A 19825-nucleotide genomic window follows, 5' to 3' on the forward strand; every position below is an offset into this window, starting at 1 on the left:
ATTCTTCATATAGACAAGTCCAATAAATTGAACCAACAACAATTTATTGAAAATTAAATATACATTATTAAAATGTAACATTTATGTGAACGATACTACATGATAATAAGTACAGTATTTAAATTTATGGACATATATTTGGATTAGTTTTAAATGGTTAAAATTTACACAGAAGACATTTCATGGAATGTTGTGTAACAATGTCCAGTTTTGACACCGATAAAGAACATTGTTCGTATTGCAGAGATATTTAATATAGAGAGTTGACCTCATTTTGCTCCCAAATCCTGAAAAATATGAAGAGGATAATATATCTAACTAATAAGGTTTAATGCAAAATTCAGAATCATTATTTATTCTTATTCTTCTCGAGTTTCTTTTCCTCAGCGATTCAGATTTGATCTTGGATTCCTCTGAATGCTGTTCCAAGAGATCCAAGATCAAATCTGGATCAGAACTTGTATAAGCCAGAGCCTATTTCTAATCATTCGGCCACTTTTATGCAATAATATGATGGTACAGTACATGTTGAATCTTTGTCCATTGCAAATCAAAACTGTAGCATAAACCCTAATGTAATGTCAATCATTCAGAATTCTCACAATGAATAACTATTGCCATTGGGACAAGCCTTAATGGGATATAAATTAATTAGTGAAAAATTGGGAATTAACTCATCAAAAAATTTAAATAAATTTACTTTTCAATTCAATATTTCAATTATTTCAAAAAGAAATTGTGAACAATTCTGAATATGTTGAACACGAGAATAAGATAAATTACTTACGGCCTGAGACACATGTTATAGATTCCAATGCGTTCACAGACAAGACCATGGCAACACGGTTGTTTCATGTACATGCTGCCATACTTTGACCAGGAGAACATACACAGAGCTTTCTCTGGTGCACACTTATATTGGTACTGAAAATAAAAATAAAACTTCATATACATAAAAATATAATTCTCTATCTTAAATGTATTCTAATGTTTATATCTTAACCAGGCCCGCTGTAAGCAGGCGTGCAAGGCATGCACCGCACACGGGTGGCACATCCAGGGGGCGGCAAATTGGTATTGCTGGCAAGCTCAGCATACATAGTCGTAGTTAAACGGGTGGCATAATTGGTATTGCACACGGCCACTCAAACAGCTAGTGGCACTGCTGATCTTAACAGTCTTGAAGTTAGCCTTCTTGGTAATCATAAGTGTTTTTCATTTTTTGTTTCTTCTCACCAATGGCCGAATGGATAAAAACCAATGAAGTGTCCTGTTTGCCAGGTTTACTACACATGTCTAACACCTAAACACAGGCCAGTTTTTCATAGAAAGGCCTCTGTTGGCAGATTGCTCACATATTGCATTGCCGTATCCCTCCTGCCAAACCATTATTTTTTCACCCTGTGGACAATAAGAGGGCTTTTTTAATTATACACATCATCTGACAGTCAGATGACTAAGTGGTTAAAAAACCTGTACTGTACTATATTGTGCATAAAGGAATTATTGTATTTGAAAAAGAGTTCCTTTTCAAACCCTTTAATACACAATTCAGTAAGTGTTGTTAACATGACACACTAACAGTGTTACGTATCAATTACAAAACTGTTTGTGATCAATACACCAATATTTAAACGCATTGATCTCTGGTCGAACAGAAATCCATGAAAAATTAGTCCGGACCAGATTCAATCCAGGAATCCACTTTGACATCTTGTATGGATAGTTGAGTGGGAGGACACTATTTTCCGTTTCCGTATTATTTCAAACATTTAAAAAAATATATTTTACAAATACATAAGAATAAATCAGTTTTTATAAAATGGTAAAATCTGACAAATAGTTGTATACTCACGACATCTTTTTTTAAATTTCGAAAAACAATTGGACTCCATTTATAGATGGGCTTCTCTTCATTATAAGCGTCGATACTTACAAATACAAATAAAGTTACATACAAAGCAATCATCTTCATTTTCGTTTCTCTGTAATTATAATAGTTAAATTTACTTATCAATATTTACAAATTAAAACATTAAAATGTATATTTTCGCTTTATACCGTATGTTTGGCGCCATGTTATAATACGACGCATTTTGGTAATTTTGTATATACACTTCTATTATATTTTACACAATATCTGAAATTATTTAAATGAATTTACAGTGTTAGATCTCAAATACTCATTATCTTTGCAATATATTATATCCTGAATTATCCTTACAGTTCCATTACAGATTACATTCGTGTAAAATATGGCGGCAACTGTGTAGTGCAAACACTACACTTTTAATCTTACTTCTTATAAAATCTGTAAAATTAAATAAAAACGCTTTATTGTATAATAAAGAGTATTATAATATTGTATTTTAATTGCGTAAACAATTATAAGAAGTAAAAAATGGTTATAAGAAGTAATTTTATAATGTGAATAATCATTTTTCGACATACAAAATGGCAAAATATGTGTAAATTTAAATGAAATGAATTTAGCAGCATTAATGAACACGAAACAAGAAAGAAAAACAATCCGAAAGATCTAAATGGAAAAGAAAAATTGGCATGTTACATTAATCCGATTAATCCGAAACAGATTCTACCAATGAACGATGTCTTAACACAACTGATTACATTGGACAAGCCGAAAATTTGTTCTACTTAATTATGATTAGTCTGTGACGCGAGATCGATCGCCTTCAAAATTTCAGTCAATGGACGCATTGCCTGGTAAAGTGGCCTTAAACTGTTGTGAAAGCAAGCCAATGGCATGGCCCGTTTCAAAATGAAACGTGTTATCATTGGCTTGCTTATACAGCTGTATCGATGCCGCTTTACTATGCAATGAGTCCATTGTTACAAGCGATTCATTCGGACGATAAAAGTTGAAACCACAGTTAATTTTTTTAATATACTGTATTTGTTATTCTTTTGTTAAACATAAGTTTTATTGTACCATATTAATTTAAACTGTTACAACATAAAACGTCCATATCCACAAGTGATCAAGAGTTAAAGTCAGAAGTTGACTTTTAGTACGTGAACGCTTATTGGTTAAGTGAATAGAGAGGTTGAGGCCGAAGTTTTAAACGCGAAAACGTGTACGTCGGACGTTCAGCGCCGCTTTCCTGTAAGCCTAGAAGTTTGACAATGGCGTTTGGAAAGTCAGTGGAATCATGCTCGACATTCCAAACGCCATTGTCAAACCTCTAGGTTTACAGGAAAGCGGCGCTGAACGTCCGACGTACACGTTTTCGCGTTTAAAACTTCGGCCTCAACCTCGCTAATAATAATTGGTTAACTAAAAAATTAAACTTCCCTCTATTTAAGAAAATAAGAATTAAATCTTTTAACCAAATATCTTATTCAATAAGAAACAAGCAAACGATTTCTCATTAAATGTTAAATGACGCCTTTCATTCTAAGATGGCGGAGAGACATTGATGCAATACCGTTAATAATAAACGAACTGTAATTGGCATCTATCAAAATATAAACAAAAATCAATTTAAATTTATATCAAAATGATTCTTTTAAATTTTCTAAATTATTCTAAACAAATATTTGTCTCGACTCCATTTTTTTACAGTCTAACATTAGTTAGAAATATTCCAGTTTTGTATTCTTATACCCAGGCTGCAAATTTAGAAAAATTAGGTTTTTTAAACAGAAATTTATAAAATTATTATCTAATTATTTATTTAAAGAAAATTTAATCCTATTAGAAAAAAAACAAATTGCATATTTATTGTTAATATTTAATTGTGTTTACTGAATAGAAAGTATAGTGTTGCATCGTTAATCGATATCTCAAGGTAATTTATTTTTCTTTTCTTAAGAAAAGACAATATATTTTTATGGGAATAATTTTAAAAATTATAAAATATACAGAAAAAAGTACTTAATATTGAGAATTCAAAACAAAAATCGTAGATAAATCCGTTCTCGGGGTCATCCCTTTGACGATTAAATATCCTATACTTATTGTATATAATAAATTTATTTTGATAAAAATCTTTCTGTAAATAAAGTCTTCTGGAAGCATTTTTCTTATTTTAAATCGCCTAAACACAGTTTTACTGAAATTTTAAACGCTAATTTGTTTTAACAATGCTACGAAACGGAGAATAATGTTATTAATTGGGTATAGATTAAATCCTAATTAACTTAAACTAGATCTTTAAATGTAATAAAATTGATAATGTTTACTAATTTACATTAATATCACACGAAGCTATTTCTAATTCTATTATAGTAACAAGTAAACTACACTAGACCCTTCTTAATCCGGCCATTGTTAGCGTTCCGGATTAACGAGACTGGCCCAAAGGCAACAAATAACGTTACTTGTCGCCTTTCGTTACTGATTATTTTTGAAGAGAGGGCAAACAATAAGACGTGTTGATATGCAATACCGTACACATAAAGAAAATACGAGTAAACGGAAAAACAGGATGTGTGACATGACAAACTTTCGTGGAAACGGAAGCGCATAGAGAGTAACATCGTTCGTATGTCAGATAATCGAGACCGCTATATTAAGACGGATTATCAAGAGTGTACTTGATACAAGTGTGGTTTTCCTCGGTGTTATGAAATACAACCCTTACTTTCATTGCATAATTTATATCTGAAATAAATTATTGAAAAACTAGAAGGTAAGCCCTGAGTTGCTCGGGCAAAAAGTAAGAACAAACATTAAGATTAACTAATTTTGTACTTCTAACCCTTTTTATTGTATTATATTACAGAATTTGGTTTATGTAACTACTATTGTTTTTTTTTTTTTTTTTCTTTTTTGCCGTAACTCCGCACGAAATTACCTGGAAGACATGAAATTCAAAATACAGAGACAGGTGGTTTCTTTAGCCATATTGCAGGTACGAACTCACTTGAACTTGAGACGAATGCCTTTAATAGCACCTTTCGTCCTTGTAGTTTTGTGTTTTGAGTGCCCTCACGTCATCTGTAATGGGTGTTCATTATACTGATCGCAACAAGCCCTATTTCTACAATTTCATGCTTGTCTCAGTGGCGTAGCGAACATAACTGGCGCCTAAGGCACGACACTTAATTGGCGCCCCCTCCCCCTCCAGAAACATAGTTTGTCTTGGAGACCATTTGGGCGCCCTCCGCAAGACAAACTATGTGTGTTTCTGGAGGGGGAGTGGGGCGCCAATAAAGTGTCGGGCGCCAGTTATGTTCGCTACGCCACTGTTTGGGCGTCCCTCTGCGAATGGCGCCCGGTGCATGATACATCCCCTTGCACCCCTCTCGCTACGCCACTGGCTTGTCTGCTTAAAAATTAATGAGATAAATTAAGTAACGATGTAAACTATTATTTTCAGTAACATCGGCTTGAGATTTTTTTATAATAATATTTAATGTAAATATTATTTAGTAACAATTAAATTTAATCGAACAATAATGTGTCGCGTGACATTTTCGCACTTGATATCTTCATTAAAATTTTTATCATTTATGTAAATTTTCCTCATTAATATGGTAATTGTAATTTAGATTGTAGCAATTCCCTTTGAATAATTAAGAGATTAATTTTAACGATATGAATATATATATTTTTAAAATTTCTATAAAGCGATATCTTCTGTAAATGCCAACTTTTATCGCTGTATTTCAAGAACAAATTTCTACAATTTAAATAAATTTCACTGTATTATTTTCTAAATTACACTTTCTTTTTTTAAAATAACCTTCTCCAATTTAAATTAATCTTGTTAAAGATTTTTAATTACAGCTTTTTGAAGTTTGTAATTTCTAACAAAATAAAGTTTTAATAGAATTTTTTAAGATTTAATTCTTAAAAATTCGATTAAAAATTTGATATAGTGTAGACAATTAACACGCGTAACAGCGTCATATTTCGCTTCTTTTGTAAGCGTAACGTAATTTACTTAAATAATAATTAAAAATAAAAATTAAAGGATTTTTTTATTAGAAAAGTATTATTTTTATGTAAGATGTCTTTATCGTCATTTCAACGACACGTTGAGAGCGCGTCGTAAACATCGCAAGTATTTTTATACTAAAATCTCTTGTTTGTATTGTTAGTTTCGTTTAATGGAGGGTAAAATGTTTAATATTAGAGTAAACACATAAGTGAGAAGTGTTTTTTCCATGTAAATAAATATAAGAGAAGAATAGATGACGCGCGGCGACACGTCGCGTCGCCGCGCGTCATTATTCAAAATGTCGTCTCGTAATGATGCATCTCACCGCATCTGAAATCTCTATTATGTATTAATTTTACGAATCATCTTTAATTCTTAAAGGGAAAAAACAAATTTTTCTACTTACTGTACTTATATTATTTGGTTAATGTTACCTTGGTGTTAAAATGACGGCTCGTCTCTGATCCAGCAAGGAAACAGTGGACGCACGTTCTAACCTAACCTATTCTAATAAATTACCATAATTATTAGCAACCAAATTATTAGAATATATTAGGTTATAACGTGCGTCCCACTGTTTCCTTGCTGGAATTAGAGACGAGCCGCCATTTTGGCACCAAGGGTAACATTAACCTATTATTTAAATTAATACATATAAAGAACAAAATACATTCTGCAGTATATATTAAAATTATAAGCAATATTGATTGATTTGATAGTAGAAATGCCTGGAATAATTAAAATTAATTCAAAGCTCGAGTAATTAATTTTATAATTCACAAAATATTTTAACATAAATTACATCTAATTGCATCACGAACAACTAAATAAATTTACTTTAAATCCATATTTAAATATTTGTTTTTCAAATTCCAATATAATAAATCTAAATGATTTTAAAATAAATTTAATTAATTAACAGAAATTAATACACCCGAATTTAATAATTTAACTCGTTAATTATATTTAATTACAAATAATACTTAAATCATCTTATTAAACTAAACTGGAGAAACATATGATGAACTCTATTAAATTCCGCATTATCAAACACAATATAAACATTAAAGATTGTAAATTCTAAAGAAAATAATTCCATGTTTACGTTAAAATAATAATTTTATAAAGAAATTTTTATATAAAATTTTTTAATTTATATGAAAATGAAGGCTTTGAATGCAAATCCGCCATTTTGGGTCTACGTGTGTATTTTTACTTGTCAGATTTATAACGTATATGTAACTTAATGCATACATTTATTAAAAATCGTTGAAAAATATGATTTTATTTTTCCAGAAGTATATAAATGATGAATTATAAATACCATTTAAATGTATATTCCATCTATAAAAAATCTATTGAAAAAATAAACATCCTTAAGCTATAAATTGAATTTTATGTTTTTAGGGAATATGTTTTGTTTTCAAACTCTTCGTGTTCAAATTTTAATGTAAACAACAATATTGTTTACTTAAATATTTCTAGAAAAAAGCGTACAAAGTTTTCTACATGATGTAAATGCCACAGGCTATAAATAAAGCAGATCTCTCCTTCAAATTGTTTACGTAGACATTTTGAACGCGGTCGTCCTTTAATTCGTCACAGAATTAAAACAAAATGCTAAATTTGAAGCGTGTCAATCATTAATTTATTAACTTTTTAATAAATATTTTGTTTCTTCACCAAATTTTCTTTATAAACTTAGGAAATGATCAGAATTTTAAACTGATATTTGCATTAATCGGAAGATTTGTTTTCCTCGTTCTGCCTTGTGAGCCCGAAAAAGGCCATATGTAAATACGTGCTGGAATTGGCCAGGCCCACAACAGGCATAGATTAATGGTAAGTAAACGTGGTCATTCATGAATATTGAGCCGATCCGGACTCGAACTCTGATTCCGGAGAGCTAGTAACCATCGTTTAAACCATCTTGTCGTCAATAAATCTGAGATTAACACAATTAAACTTTGTAATTTAAAAGCAAAAACTACTTGTTTCTTGCAAATAAGAAAATATAAGTTCGAGAAATGAATTGTAACAATTGATTGAAAGATTTTAACATGAGTTCTAGTACGATTCTAATTACTTTTCTGAATATTTAAATAATTATAAACACACGTTTTCAGCCTGTACACTACATTACGTACAGACTAAAAATAAAGATTGAAACATAGTAAAATATCCTATTTTGTTCATTCTTCTATTAAAAGTTTTATTTGTAAACCGTTACGTTTCATTCAAGTGCAGTTAGGCTGCAATTTGAAAAAAATTGTAAACCTATAAATTCCCACTAGCGCCCGTCTGTCTGTCTCTCCTTAATCTCGAGAACGATGTTTAAGTAGATGAAAGTAACTATATAATCTATAGTTAGACTTTAATATAGTTAACTATACAACGTAATTAACTATATACAAACTTCCGGTTGTACCGAAAGTCACGTATTTCAATTCAAATAATTTCTCCTGAATGGAGTTAAATAAATGATTGGCATGACTTCATTGTTAACAGGAAAAGTGTGATTTACAGGGGCAATACACTAGTAAAATTGAGAGCATTGTGATGAAAAATTTTACCTTGGCATTTTGATGATGTCACAATAAATAATTGCTCATTTTCTATAGTAGTTTTAATTTAGATGCAGAATAAAGTCCTTCCTCTATCATGCTTTTATTTTTTATTATTTTATTTTTGTACCTTTTCACTCCATGGGTAGTAAGAGGATCTTTGTAATCATACCTATCACCAGGCTCACAATGGAGGCATCAGTTAATGAAGAATTTTGTAAATTATTTTATTTATCAATGATTTGTAATCAAAATTATAGCCTTTAGTTTATTTGATAGTAAATAAAATTTACTATCAAATTACGTACGCATTCCAACAAGAAGATTGTAAGTTCTGAGGATTAATGCGATTTGGTATATGAATGATTAATGCTGTTAATGGACTGAATTGATTAGAAAGAAATCTCAACTATTGTAATATTCTTCAGAGTATCGTTAATTTTATTAGAATTAGACATTTAATTCTTTAATATCTCATTTTAAAAGATATAAAACTGTTTTATAAAAGGAAGTATTTGTAGGGTATATATATAGGTATATAGGAAGAGGAAATGAATAAAGTTATAGAAGTAAACGTAAAATAAACAAACGTACACTACGTAATAACAATATACTATGCAATATAATAATTATAAAATGCCTCCTACATTCTCGTGTAATTGATTAAAAAAAATACTTAAAGACATTCTTTAGTGAAGAAGATAGAAATAAAGAAGACAATCAAAAAGAGGGGGAGAAGAAAGAGGAGAAAAAAAGAAGAGGAGCAGGAAAAAGATGAAGATGAGGTGGTGAAGTAAGGAAAAAGAGAATTAAGAATAGGAATAAAATCAAGAAAAATGAGGTTAATGATAAAGAATAGAAAACAAAAAAAAAAAAAAATTAGGATGATGAACATGAGATGAAGAAACAAGGAAAAAGAAAAAGAGGATGAAGATGAGGAAGAAAAAACAACACAAACAAGAAAAACAAGAATGTGATAATAGATTTTATTTTTGTATAAATTATGATACTAATATTTACAATAAAATTTCATTTATAACTTAAATTCTTTTTTAATTATAAATTCTCAACTCAATTCATTAGACAGATTTAATTCAATAATAATATTTTACTTTTATTGTTTTTATCGTCTATTTTTAAATTTTTATTAATAAGTAAATTTAGCGTTTTATCATAAACAACGAAAACTACAGAAGAACCGATTTTACGTAGAGAAATATAATCATTTCGAAACGTTATCTCGAGGAGTAACGAAGTGAAATTACAGAAAATCGAGTAATCGATTTGTGTTTCGAATCCCAAATTGTTGACATTCAGTGTTAAGAATCTTATTAAAATGCAAATTAGGAACTATGCCACAACCGATTTATATAGGCCTAAACAATAGGGCCGCTTTTATTGAAAACTATTCCTACAATTAGAATAATTACTAGAAATTAAAATGGATTTATTTCTCCGAAGTGGTTATTATTTTTAAAGAATTTCTTTTATAAACGGTGTTATAATGAGTTAAGACATAAATATACTTAATATGTTTAACGAAATTTAAAGCATTTAAATAACAGATAGAAATCAACTGTAAACACCAGTGAAGTAAATTACAAAAATATAAATAAATGTCATCCAAGATGTTATACTCGGTTTTGCCTTTTTGAGTTTTAAAGCGAAGTGTGGCGTTTATTTAAACAAATAATGCTTAAATAAAGGATTATTTGTTTAAATAAAATATATTTATTTAAAAAGAAGCGTGTGTTGCGCTTCAATTCGACAAAAAATTTTTGCGCTACGTGAAATTTATTACAATTGAAATTTTTTCTTTAAATGTATAAATTTTTACACTTTTCTTCACAATTCTAAGTAAACGACAAGAAAAATTGGTTTAATATTAAATGAAAGTTTAAAAATTCACCAACCTGTTAACAGTAACAACTTCTTCGGCCAAATACGCCCAATTTCTGTATCGTTCGGTATTTATGCTGTCACTCTTAATCCCCGTGACGTCACGCATCGTAGGTGGCTATTGTCGGCGAAGAAATCATTAATTTTTTCATATATTTCGATCAAATTTGAAATAATTTATTAATTTTTTTAAATAAATGTAGATAAATTAAACGATAAAACCGTCAAATAACATCTTTAATAACAATTTCTGTTTAAAATTTCAAAATTTAAATTTCTCGCTCTTTAATTGGTCATTTTATAAATTACGTTTTTCAAAATCCAGCCAATCGCATTTAGGAAAAATTTTTAATAGAACTAATTGCGCGTAAGTAATAATAATTTGTTAGTTATTGTATTCTTACACAATAAGATTTAGTTCGTCGGCTTTCTGTTCATTATATTATCCAAAAGATAACGTATTGTCTTTCTTTATCGGTAATAACACCTTACGTTTGATAGGATTAAGAACAATACGTTCGAATAATGCAATTTGTAAAATTTTATTTTGTCTTGAGAACATACTTTACTAGTCAATTATTGGATAAAGCAGGCTGTACGACGTTGATAATCGTATTTCTAAGTATCAATAACGAATAAATTCTTTCAAACGCTAATACAATAAAATGGCAGCCATTTTTATCATCTGGATTTTGTTACTGGAACGTCTAAGCACTTTAATAATCTCAATTATTCTAATATTATAAAAATTTAAAGAAAACAAAATTTTAATAGCTTAATTAATACAGTCGAACCTCTAATAACGGCGAGCTATTCTTTACGTTCCCGTCAGTGGCCGTTGTTCAGAGGTTTGACTTCAACCTGAATGTTCTAGTTCTCAGTGACGGGTTATCCTATGGGCAGAAAAGATCAATTGCCCCATCAAACAGGGGCCCCAAACCAATCTTTTATAAGAAAAATTTTTCCCAAACAAAAATTCCCACAAAGGAAAATGTCATGAGGCCACATAATTCAAATTTCTCTCAGCTCCATGAAGCTATAACTCTCCAATAAGAGTTCTCGAATTGTTATAGACATTGTTTAAATTATAACTGGCTAAATATATTAAACAATTCCTACGATTTATTTGGTCGAAAAGCTCCCATTTAAAACCAAGTAATCTGATGTAGAATGTTACTTAACATTAAATCATGGCACCTTCAATAATCATTTGCGGATCCATAATTATATAACATTAGTATATAAATTTTAAAAAGCTTTTATCACGGATCTAAAGGATGCCGATCATAAAAATAACAGCAGGGTATTTAGTAATAGTACCCTTGATAATAACTAAAAGCATTCTTGTTTGGATGCAATATCGACCATCTTTAAGAAAGTTAATTAGTGAAATTGGCTTATTGAGATAATGCTTCTGTAGACTGTGAGTGGTCGTAGAAGTTTCATAAAGTATGGAGTCTTTTTTTAATGTGTAAATTTATAGTGTAAATCTCGTATCACACGCTATCTAATATAATGCAAGTTTTAGAATCCTTAAGAGTAGCCTCAAATCCGAATAATAGACCTCGGTTGGGCGTATGCCAGGTTCCTAAAATGTGAGGCCTACACAAAACACTAAATTTTTGCTTTCATAGTTCAGTTTTCATCCATCTTCATTGGAAATGAGAAGTTTAGCGCCATTAGGTATATGCTAGCCAATAGCTCGCGGCCTTCTGAAGGTAACAGACTTCAATGATGCGTTAGGAAGAAGATCAAGAATTAAAAAGGGGGATTGAAAGATGCCATAGAAAGAAAATTAACTATTAAAACTACAATTTATTTCTTATATAGATAATTTCATATATATATGAAAACTGTAGTACCTATAGCAACTGAATAATGGATCAATATTTCTATTAGGCCGATATAAAATTTCTGGATATAAAAGGATGTTCGCGAAACAAACACGATAACATTTTCAACTTAAATATGGTACACGAATTTAAAAATATGTATTAACAGTTATGCAGTATTAAAATAATAATAGCGCTATTGATCCGAACTCGTTGATAACTTTGTATTAAGTCAACAGTTCCGCCCTTTTAATGAAATGATTGCATGCGCTTGATTATGTAAAATAATATTGATTTACTGTTACTACGAAATAAATTACTCAAATCGTGAGTAACCAAGTAACTGTTTTTGTGTTACGCTCGAAATTAAATGATAAACGTATATGGTCAATGTCGTATAAATATATACGCTATAAATATATATTAATATATTTTACAGTTATATAATTATTATATTGCATAATTAAGTATAATAAAAGCATTTTCATTTCATTTTAATTGATATAAACCAAATTGAAAGCAAGACCACGTGATCTTCAGAGACGTTACGTCAAAACTAAATTAGTGATAAATAAATTTTTTTGTGATTTATGTTTTTCATTATTTAATAATAATAATTTATAAATGAAATATAATCTGTTAGCAATTATAAATAGTCTATAAAGAAAATAAATAAAACTTTCGCAAAAGTTTAATCACGTGACGAACATTTAATTACGTTATTTGAATTAATAATTCATCCATTAAATGTCGCACTATTTTGTTATTTGATAAATGCAAGAATAAAATTTATCGTACCGATTACATTAATAATGAATGTATTTTTCTTTTTTTTTTCTATGATAGCAATTTTCGTTCATAATTCATTTAATAATTTACTGCCAATCGCTAATAGTAATTTAGTGTATGAACAGCTCCGCATTTAATTGTTTTTTCTTTTAATTGATGATGAAGTTAATTTGTATAACGGTTTTATATTAATTAAACCTGTAATATTTTTGTAATAATAATAATATTTATTGCTTAAACTGTTTGACGTAATTTTTTAAAAAATAACATTGATCGTGAACAGAAATCGATTCAGAAAATCACGTGATTAACGTTAAATTTCTACTCAAAATTCTTCGTCGGGAACGATTTCGATGTCTATTGATTAATGTGGCGAATATTTTTATATACAGCATTTATTTAAAAAATAACTTCTAAAGTTTCAAAATTATCAGTAAAAATAATTAAAATTTTATTAAAATTTTTAATATATATTTAAATAAATTTTAAATTATAAAATTTATTTTGGCTTCCTAAACTACATTTGAAACTTGTAAAATAAATTAATTTATCTATATATATAATCGAGACGAGTTGATAATAATAATAATCAGCGCAGAGCCCAAACGGTTAGGAGTTGAAAGTTGAAATCTGGTACACAGATAGGGTACCAAATTTAAGTACCAAAGTGTTAAGTAACGATGATAGTGTGAAGTAACAATGGAGAACAAGAGAAAGCGACGTGCAAGATTTACGGGCTCTGGAAAAAAAAAGAAAAAAGAAAAGAGTAATATGTTAGAACACATTCAATTTTCAAATTTAAACAGATTAGTTCGGTTTTTCTCGACCTTTCTTCTTTAGAACGTTCGATGAAAATCGAACGATATAATCAGAACACGTCGTGAAAATCGAACAATATTAGAACACTCGATTTTCAAATTCGACCTTTCTTTAGAAATACTTAGTTCGTTGATGAAATTACTCTTTTTCTTTTGTGACTATAACGTAATAATCTTAATCTTCGCTATCGTTACTTTTGCCCGAGCAACGCCGAGCCTACCTGCTAGTAATTTTATAATTTAATAAGCAATCAGACATGGACACTTTATATAACTTTGTATATAAAGCTTAAATTTGGGTTTCTCGGATGAATCTTTTTTTAATGGATTTTCTCAATCTCTTCTTCAGTAAACATGTTCATTCTTGTTCTAATCAAAAGTATTTTTAAGTCTGTAAGTCTGTCCACTATCAAGTTAACAATCTTTTTAGGTATAATGCAATTATATACACTGAGATGGATTATATGTTTCATGTGCCGAATTATGTCGAGTGTACTTTTCCAATTAACGAGTAAAATCCTAAACATATTATAGAACCAAAAATGTTTTCGTCATTAATAAATATTTCTCCATTTTCCTTCGTATAATTTACTTCTTTGATGGAATATAAATCGAGAAATTCAAGATTTTTGCAAATCAATCCAACAGAATGCAAGTTGACGTAATCAAAATTGGATAACGTCAAATTTTCTAACTACCTTCCGGAAAGTAAAAGAAATTTCAACAAATCTTCAAATGTCAAATTCTTCAATTTATTATTAACTTCCAATTCTTTTATAAAGTGAAATTTCTGGAGACTCGTCAATTCTTCGTCCGTTATAGGAGCCTTCGAAAGTTTCAAATTGAGGGTACACATTAAAATATCTACTGCAGTTATATAATCCTGAATTGGATAAATGTGAATCTTTCTCAGATTTAGCTTGCTGTGTTGGAACAATTGAGAATAACAGTGCAAGCCATTCACGTATGCGACGAAATCTGCGTCGAGAACATATAATTATTTATGTGTCAAAATATGTAATATACCCGACCATGTGACTTCTGTACGGCGCATTTTCAACACTTTTAAATGTTTGCAACACGTGTTTTGATATTGCGAATCGTAAGAAAGACGTAAGAGTCCTGAATTTGTTATTGGACATCCTGATACATCTAGATTTTCTAAAAAATGACAACTAGATCCTATCGTTTCTAAAATTCTGTCAGTTGTTTTAGTTCCATTATAGACAAGAACTGATACATTCTTCAAGTGACAAGTTAAAGTATTAATATTATTTTCTGATAAATTTGTTTAGTCATATAAACGATTGTCTGAAAATAAAAAAGAAATAATTTATTTATCAGGCTAAACAATAAATAAATAATTCAACCTTAACGTAAGGAAATTAATGATAAGATCAGTACAGATTACGGTCAGATAATGACAATACCTTTGCTACATATTTTGATTTACTTTACATTTTGTTATACAATATTTGATTGAAAAATCGTGCTGATAATAAGATAAGTCGACAACTTTTATCCCATATCCAAACAATTTATTATTATTTCTTGTATATTGTAAGGTCGGTACAAAAGATCTTCACAAACAGCGAGCGCTATGAAATATGGCAATTAACTTAACATAATACATTTTCATAGAGATTTTAGAATTTTAACTAAATAAACTTACGAAAACCGGAAAAGAATTGATTTAAATCCAATTTTCTTTGCTTTAATATCATTAAAACATCGGTTAAATTACGCTTAACGTAATTTAAACAAATCACCTGGCTCAGGTTAATAAGGCGCTAAGATGTATCCTGGGGGAAGTTACAACCAGAGTGGTTCCCCCGTTGCCTTCTCTGGTGCGCGATGTTACGCGAGGAGAAATGCCTTCCGGGAGGTCTTGTAAGGGAAACTGGCCCCTACTCAGGTGTTACAAACGTGGAGAAAACCTGGAAAACTCCACATGGCCAGCCCGTCCGAGCGCGGCGCGAACCCGCCACAGAACCGCTCGGCCACTGGTGGGCTCGCCGTTCATTAGAGAACAGTAAATCAAAAGAACTTAAAAAAAAGCAACCATCTTAAGCTGTTGTTTCTTAGAAGCTTCTTTCATTTTTGGGAATAACTATTTTATTTTTCAATTTAATTCCAATATAACTTATTTTTCTTCCATTTCTCTAGTATTTATCATTTGTCTTTATAGTTTATTTTTATATTTTTCTATTAAGTTAATACTTTTATTAAATCCTCTTAGCAAAACTCCTATTTTCTTATGCTTGCTTCGACTGTTTTTAGTATATTCTCTATATTATTTTCTTATTATCTATCTAAATCTTTTCTAATAACCATCGCTCTTATGGTTTCTAGTTAATGTAGCATTTACATTCAGTACAGTAATCCAAGATTCTACCATGGAGTCACATATGTACCACCATAAACTACTGACATTTATTTAATCGTTTTAATTAGTTTTTAGTGAAATAAATATTATTATTTTATTTTTATTTTATTTATTTTCAACTATCACTTTGAATCTAATTTAACGTTATATTTTAAATTATTTTTATGCGTTTTTGGAAATGTCTATGAAAATATTACGAATCGTTCTCGTGAATTCTCGCGAGAGGAACGAGTTTTAAATTTGAAAAAAAATGAAATATTACTCGTTTGCCTATTAATTATTATTTAATTTTTAAATTAAAATGTAACCAATCTATCTCAATATTTTATAATTTAAATTTTAAAAAGAGTGATTAGTTAAGATCAATGTAATAATTACGTAATTTTATAAACCAATAAAATACGATTGTTTAAATTACGTAACATATACGCAATCCTGTTGCTTATTTTTATTGGAGTATTCAATTTTCAAACTTGTAGAATCGATTTTTAAATCTGCGCGTGCGAGTTTTTAAATTATAAAAATCAATATAATTTCAACGTTTATTAAGCTTTGATCTAAATATATTTCGGATAATTGTACCAGAATTAAGCTTAATTGGTTGTTAAGTATACTTTATATACCTCATAATGATGTCTTTATTTGTTAAAACAATAATAATGTTATTATTATTGCTTTAACGGGTTAAGATTATTGATTTTTATATTCAATAAAACTTTTAAATTTGCGGTTACTCTTCTATTGAATTGTTTGTTTTAATTAATACTTCAATGACAATTTAGAGAAATAGTAAAGTTTCTGAGGAAATTTGATCTTCTTGTTCTCCGTTTTAATATTAAATTACATGAATTACGTCATTGAAAATGAGAAGCCAACAAAATAAATAGTAAATAATTCTATTTATGTATAATTATTTGGTATAGTTGAACCTGCAATAACGGCCACTTCTAAACAATGGCCATTTTTTTTTCCTTGAACAGAAATATACAAAATAACGGCCATGTTTTTATGTTTCTGTCATTGTATTCTCTGTTTGACTGTATTCTCTATGAACAGTATTTTCTCCTAAGTACCATGGGCATAGCCAGGAAGGGGCATGAGTGGGCACGGCCCTCCCCAGTTTACCTGGTGCCCCTCCCCAGAAAATTACAGCCTCTACTAGGGCCCCCATAACAAAACCCTGGCTCTGCCAATGCTAAGTACCAACATGAAAAGTATTCTTAAATATATAAAATACAAGCTTTGTACGTCTGCACTATTTGAAAATTAGTTGCAGAAATATTAGTTAATTTTAATTAAAAAAAAAACGAGCAATTATTTATAGCGATATCGTCACAATGCTCTCAATTTTAGTAGTGTCTTGCCCATATATATCATACTTTTCCTGTTAACAATGTCGGTCATCTATTTAACTCCATTCAGAAATATTTTTTGAATTGAAATAAAGTTAATGGTCCCCTGCCCCTAAAGTTTCTATATCTGATCTCGGATTTCGTCTATCTAACTCCGTTCTCGAGATTAAGAAAAGACGGACGGACGGACGACAATGGGAATTTATAGGTCTACAATTTTTTCATATTTCAGCCCAATAATATGAAATTTTCTTAATAAAATTTAATATATTCTTAATTTTAAAATGCGATTAGTGAGCTTTTATGCCATCCCAAATTGTTTTTTAAACTGTTTACAGTTTAATAAAGAAGTCTTTAAAGAATTTGTACAGGAATACGTGATTTGGATAAAGATAGAAACGTAACAAGCTATCGATTTGGTGAAGTTTTCTATCTCCGAGATTACACGATCGACGACTACCGAATACAGATGATCACTCAAAGAAAAAAAAAAAAAAAAAGGCTTACTTTCACGTTGTTTTCTTTGCTGTTACCGTCAACAATCTTTTAATCTTCCAGAATTCCCTCTTATTCTTCAAGGATATTGCGAAGGAAATACTAAAATATATCTTACAAGAAAACAATTACACATAGAACACACAGCTCAAATTAAAATATTAATATAATTTATGAAAATAAAACGATTATTTTAGAATACATTTCAAAAATTATAAAAGAAAAATAAAACGAATCTTTAATTTATTCGTTAAAATTCGATATAAAATGTTATATAAATTGTTCGATTTAAATTTTGAAACGGAGTGAAATGATTGGTTAATATTTTTGTGACGTATATTGTTTTATAAATTTATTTCATGCCTATTGGTTAAATTTGAATATATTTCGGTGACGTAAATATTTTTAAAATCAAATTTGGAAAAAAATTCCAAATAAGGTAAAATTTTAAATAAAAGAAGTAAATAACGAAATTTTGAATTCATAACATTTCTTCTGCACGCAGAAATGCTGTATGTTTATATTACAAAAAAATTTGATGTATTTTTAAAATTATTAATATTTAATTAGAACGAGACGGAAAATAATTAATTTTTATAAACATGTTTAAAAATAATTTTAATATAATATAAAATTAACGAACATCTTAAAAATTAATCAACGTTCCTAAATTATTTTTTATGTATATTTATTTTTAAACTTTAAAATAAATAAGCCATTCATTTTTTTTTTATTTTAAAATTTTTATAAGCCGCTATTGATATTAAATTGACAGAAATAAAACATTTTGAAATGTTATTTGTAACTTTAATATTGGAAAATTTGATGGTGACAAGGAGTAAGATGCGGACCGGATGACCGAAGTAGTTAAGGTGTGAGCCATTATTTATTTATTTATTGTTTTAGAATTACTAAGAGGGCTTTTTTTTACTAAGTCCATTATGGGTTTGGCCAAGTCCACAATGGTGAAGGATGGGCTTCACGTATCCGGGACGGACAGCCCATGAAAAAATTTCCGGAGTTTTTGACTTATCCGGATTCGAATCCGGGTTCTTCAGAGCAGTAGGCTGAATTTTAATGGCTCGTCTATTCGGAATCGAATCCGGGTGGTCGAAAAATCCCAGGAATTATTCATAGGACAAAGTCGAGCCCCGTTGTATGTATGGTCGAACCCACCATGGGCATGGAAAAGAAGCTCTCTTAGCTTCCAGAGAACGAAAAGAGTCCAAAATAAAGGAGGGGAGAATGCTAAAAGGATATCAATATTTTCATATTTTCCGCTTGTTTAATTTAGGAAGTAACAATTATCTATTGCTTTAAAAATCAAATTTTTCTTGTAAACACCCACTGCTTCTAAATTAATCTTTCATATAAGTTATCTGACAATACATTTATTCAATACTTCTGTATAATAGTTTATCGATTAAATGTTACCTTGTTTACTGGTGTCTCGTTGCCAATTATACGTATGTCTTTAATTTATTTATTTTTAATTAGTTATTATAATTTTTAAATTTCCAATAATTGAACGAATTTTTAAAATATTTTTTGAAGATTTAATTGAAGGTTCCTCTTCATTTACTTAGTCTTTTTCTATTTATTTTTTTTTTTTTTTATTGTTTTGCTTAATTTCTGTGTTGTGTCTTCTAGAATCCCATGTGTATCATGTTTGCACAAGCTTTTTTAAATGTTTAATTCCAGTTTATTTTTTTAATTTTAATAATTAAATGTAAAAATTTAATTTAATGTATTTAATAATTAAGTTAATTTTCAAGTAATTT

The 19825-nt window shown here is 29.2% G+C and overlaps 1 protein-coding gene across 3 annotated transcripts; it reads right to left on the reverse strand.

Moving 5' to 3' along the window:
• Window positions 1-23: 23 nt before the first annotated feature.
• LOC136972984 (uncharacterized) lies at window positions 24-18275 on the reverse strand. Of its 3 annotated transcripts, XM_067267665.1 has the most exons (5): window positions 18057-18275; window positions 10387-10490; window positions 1856-1985; window positions 788-924; window positions 24-287 (listed from the first exon to the last, which is right to left on the reverse strand). In XM_067267665.1, the coding sequence occupies exons 2-5, from the start codon at window positions 10479-10481 to the stop codon at window positions 251-253; spliced, it is 399 nt and encodes a 132-aa protein (XP_067123766.1). In that variant the 5' UTR covers window positions 10482-10490; window positions 18057-18275; the 3' UTR covers window positions 24-250. The 3 variants fall into 3 exon arrangements, 2 of the variants coding, with proteins under 2 accessions (XP_067123766.1, XP_067123765.1); XR_010880424.1 differs by lacking the exon at window positions 10387-10490 and having other exon boundaries at window positions 18057-18270; XM_067267664.1 differs by lacking the exon at window positions 18057-18275 and having other exon boundaries at window positions 10387-10561.
• Between the last annotated feature and the right edge of the window lie 1550 nt (window positions 18276-19825).

Source organism: Centruroides vittatus, unplaced genomic scaffold (genome assembly GCF_030686945.1).
Source record: "Centruroides vittatus isolate TY-2023 unplaced genomic scaffold, ASM3068694v2 contig_3068, whole genome shotgun sequence".
In the NCBI taxonomy this organism is placed as follows: Eukaryota; Metazoa; Arthropoda; class Arachnida; order Scorpiones; family Buthidae; genus Centruroides; species Centruroides vittatus.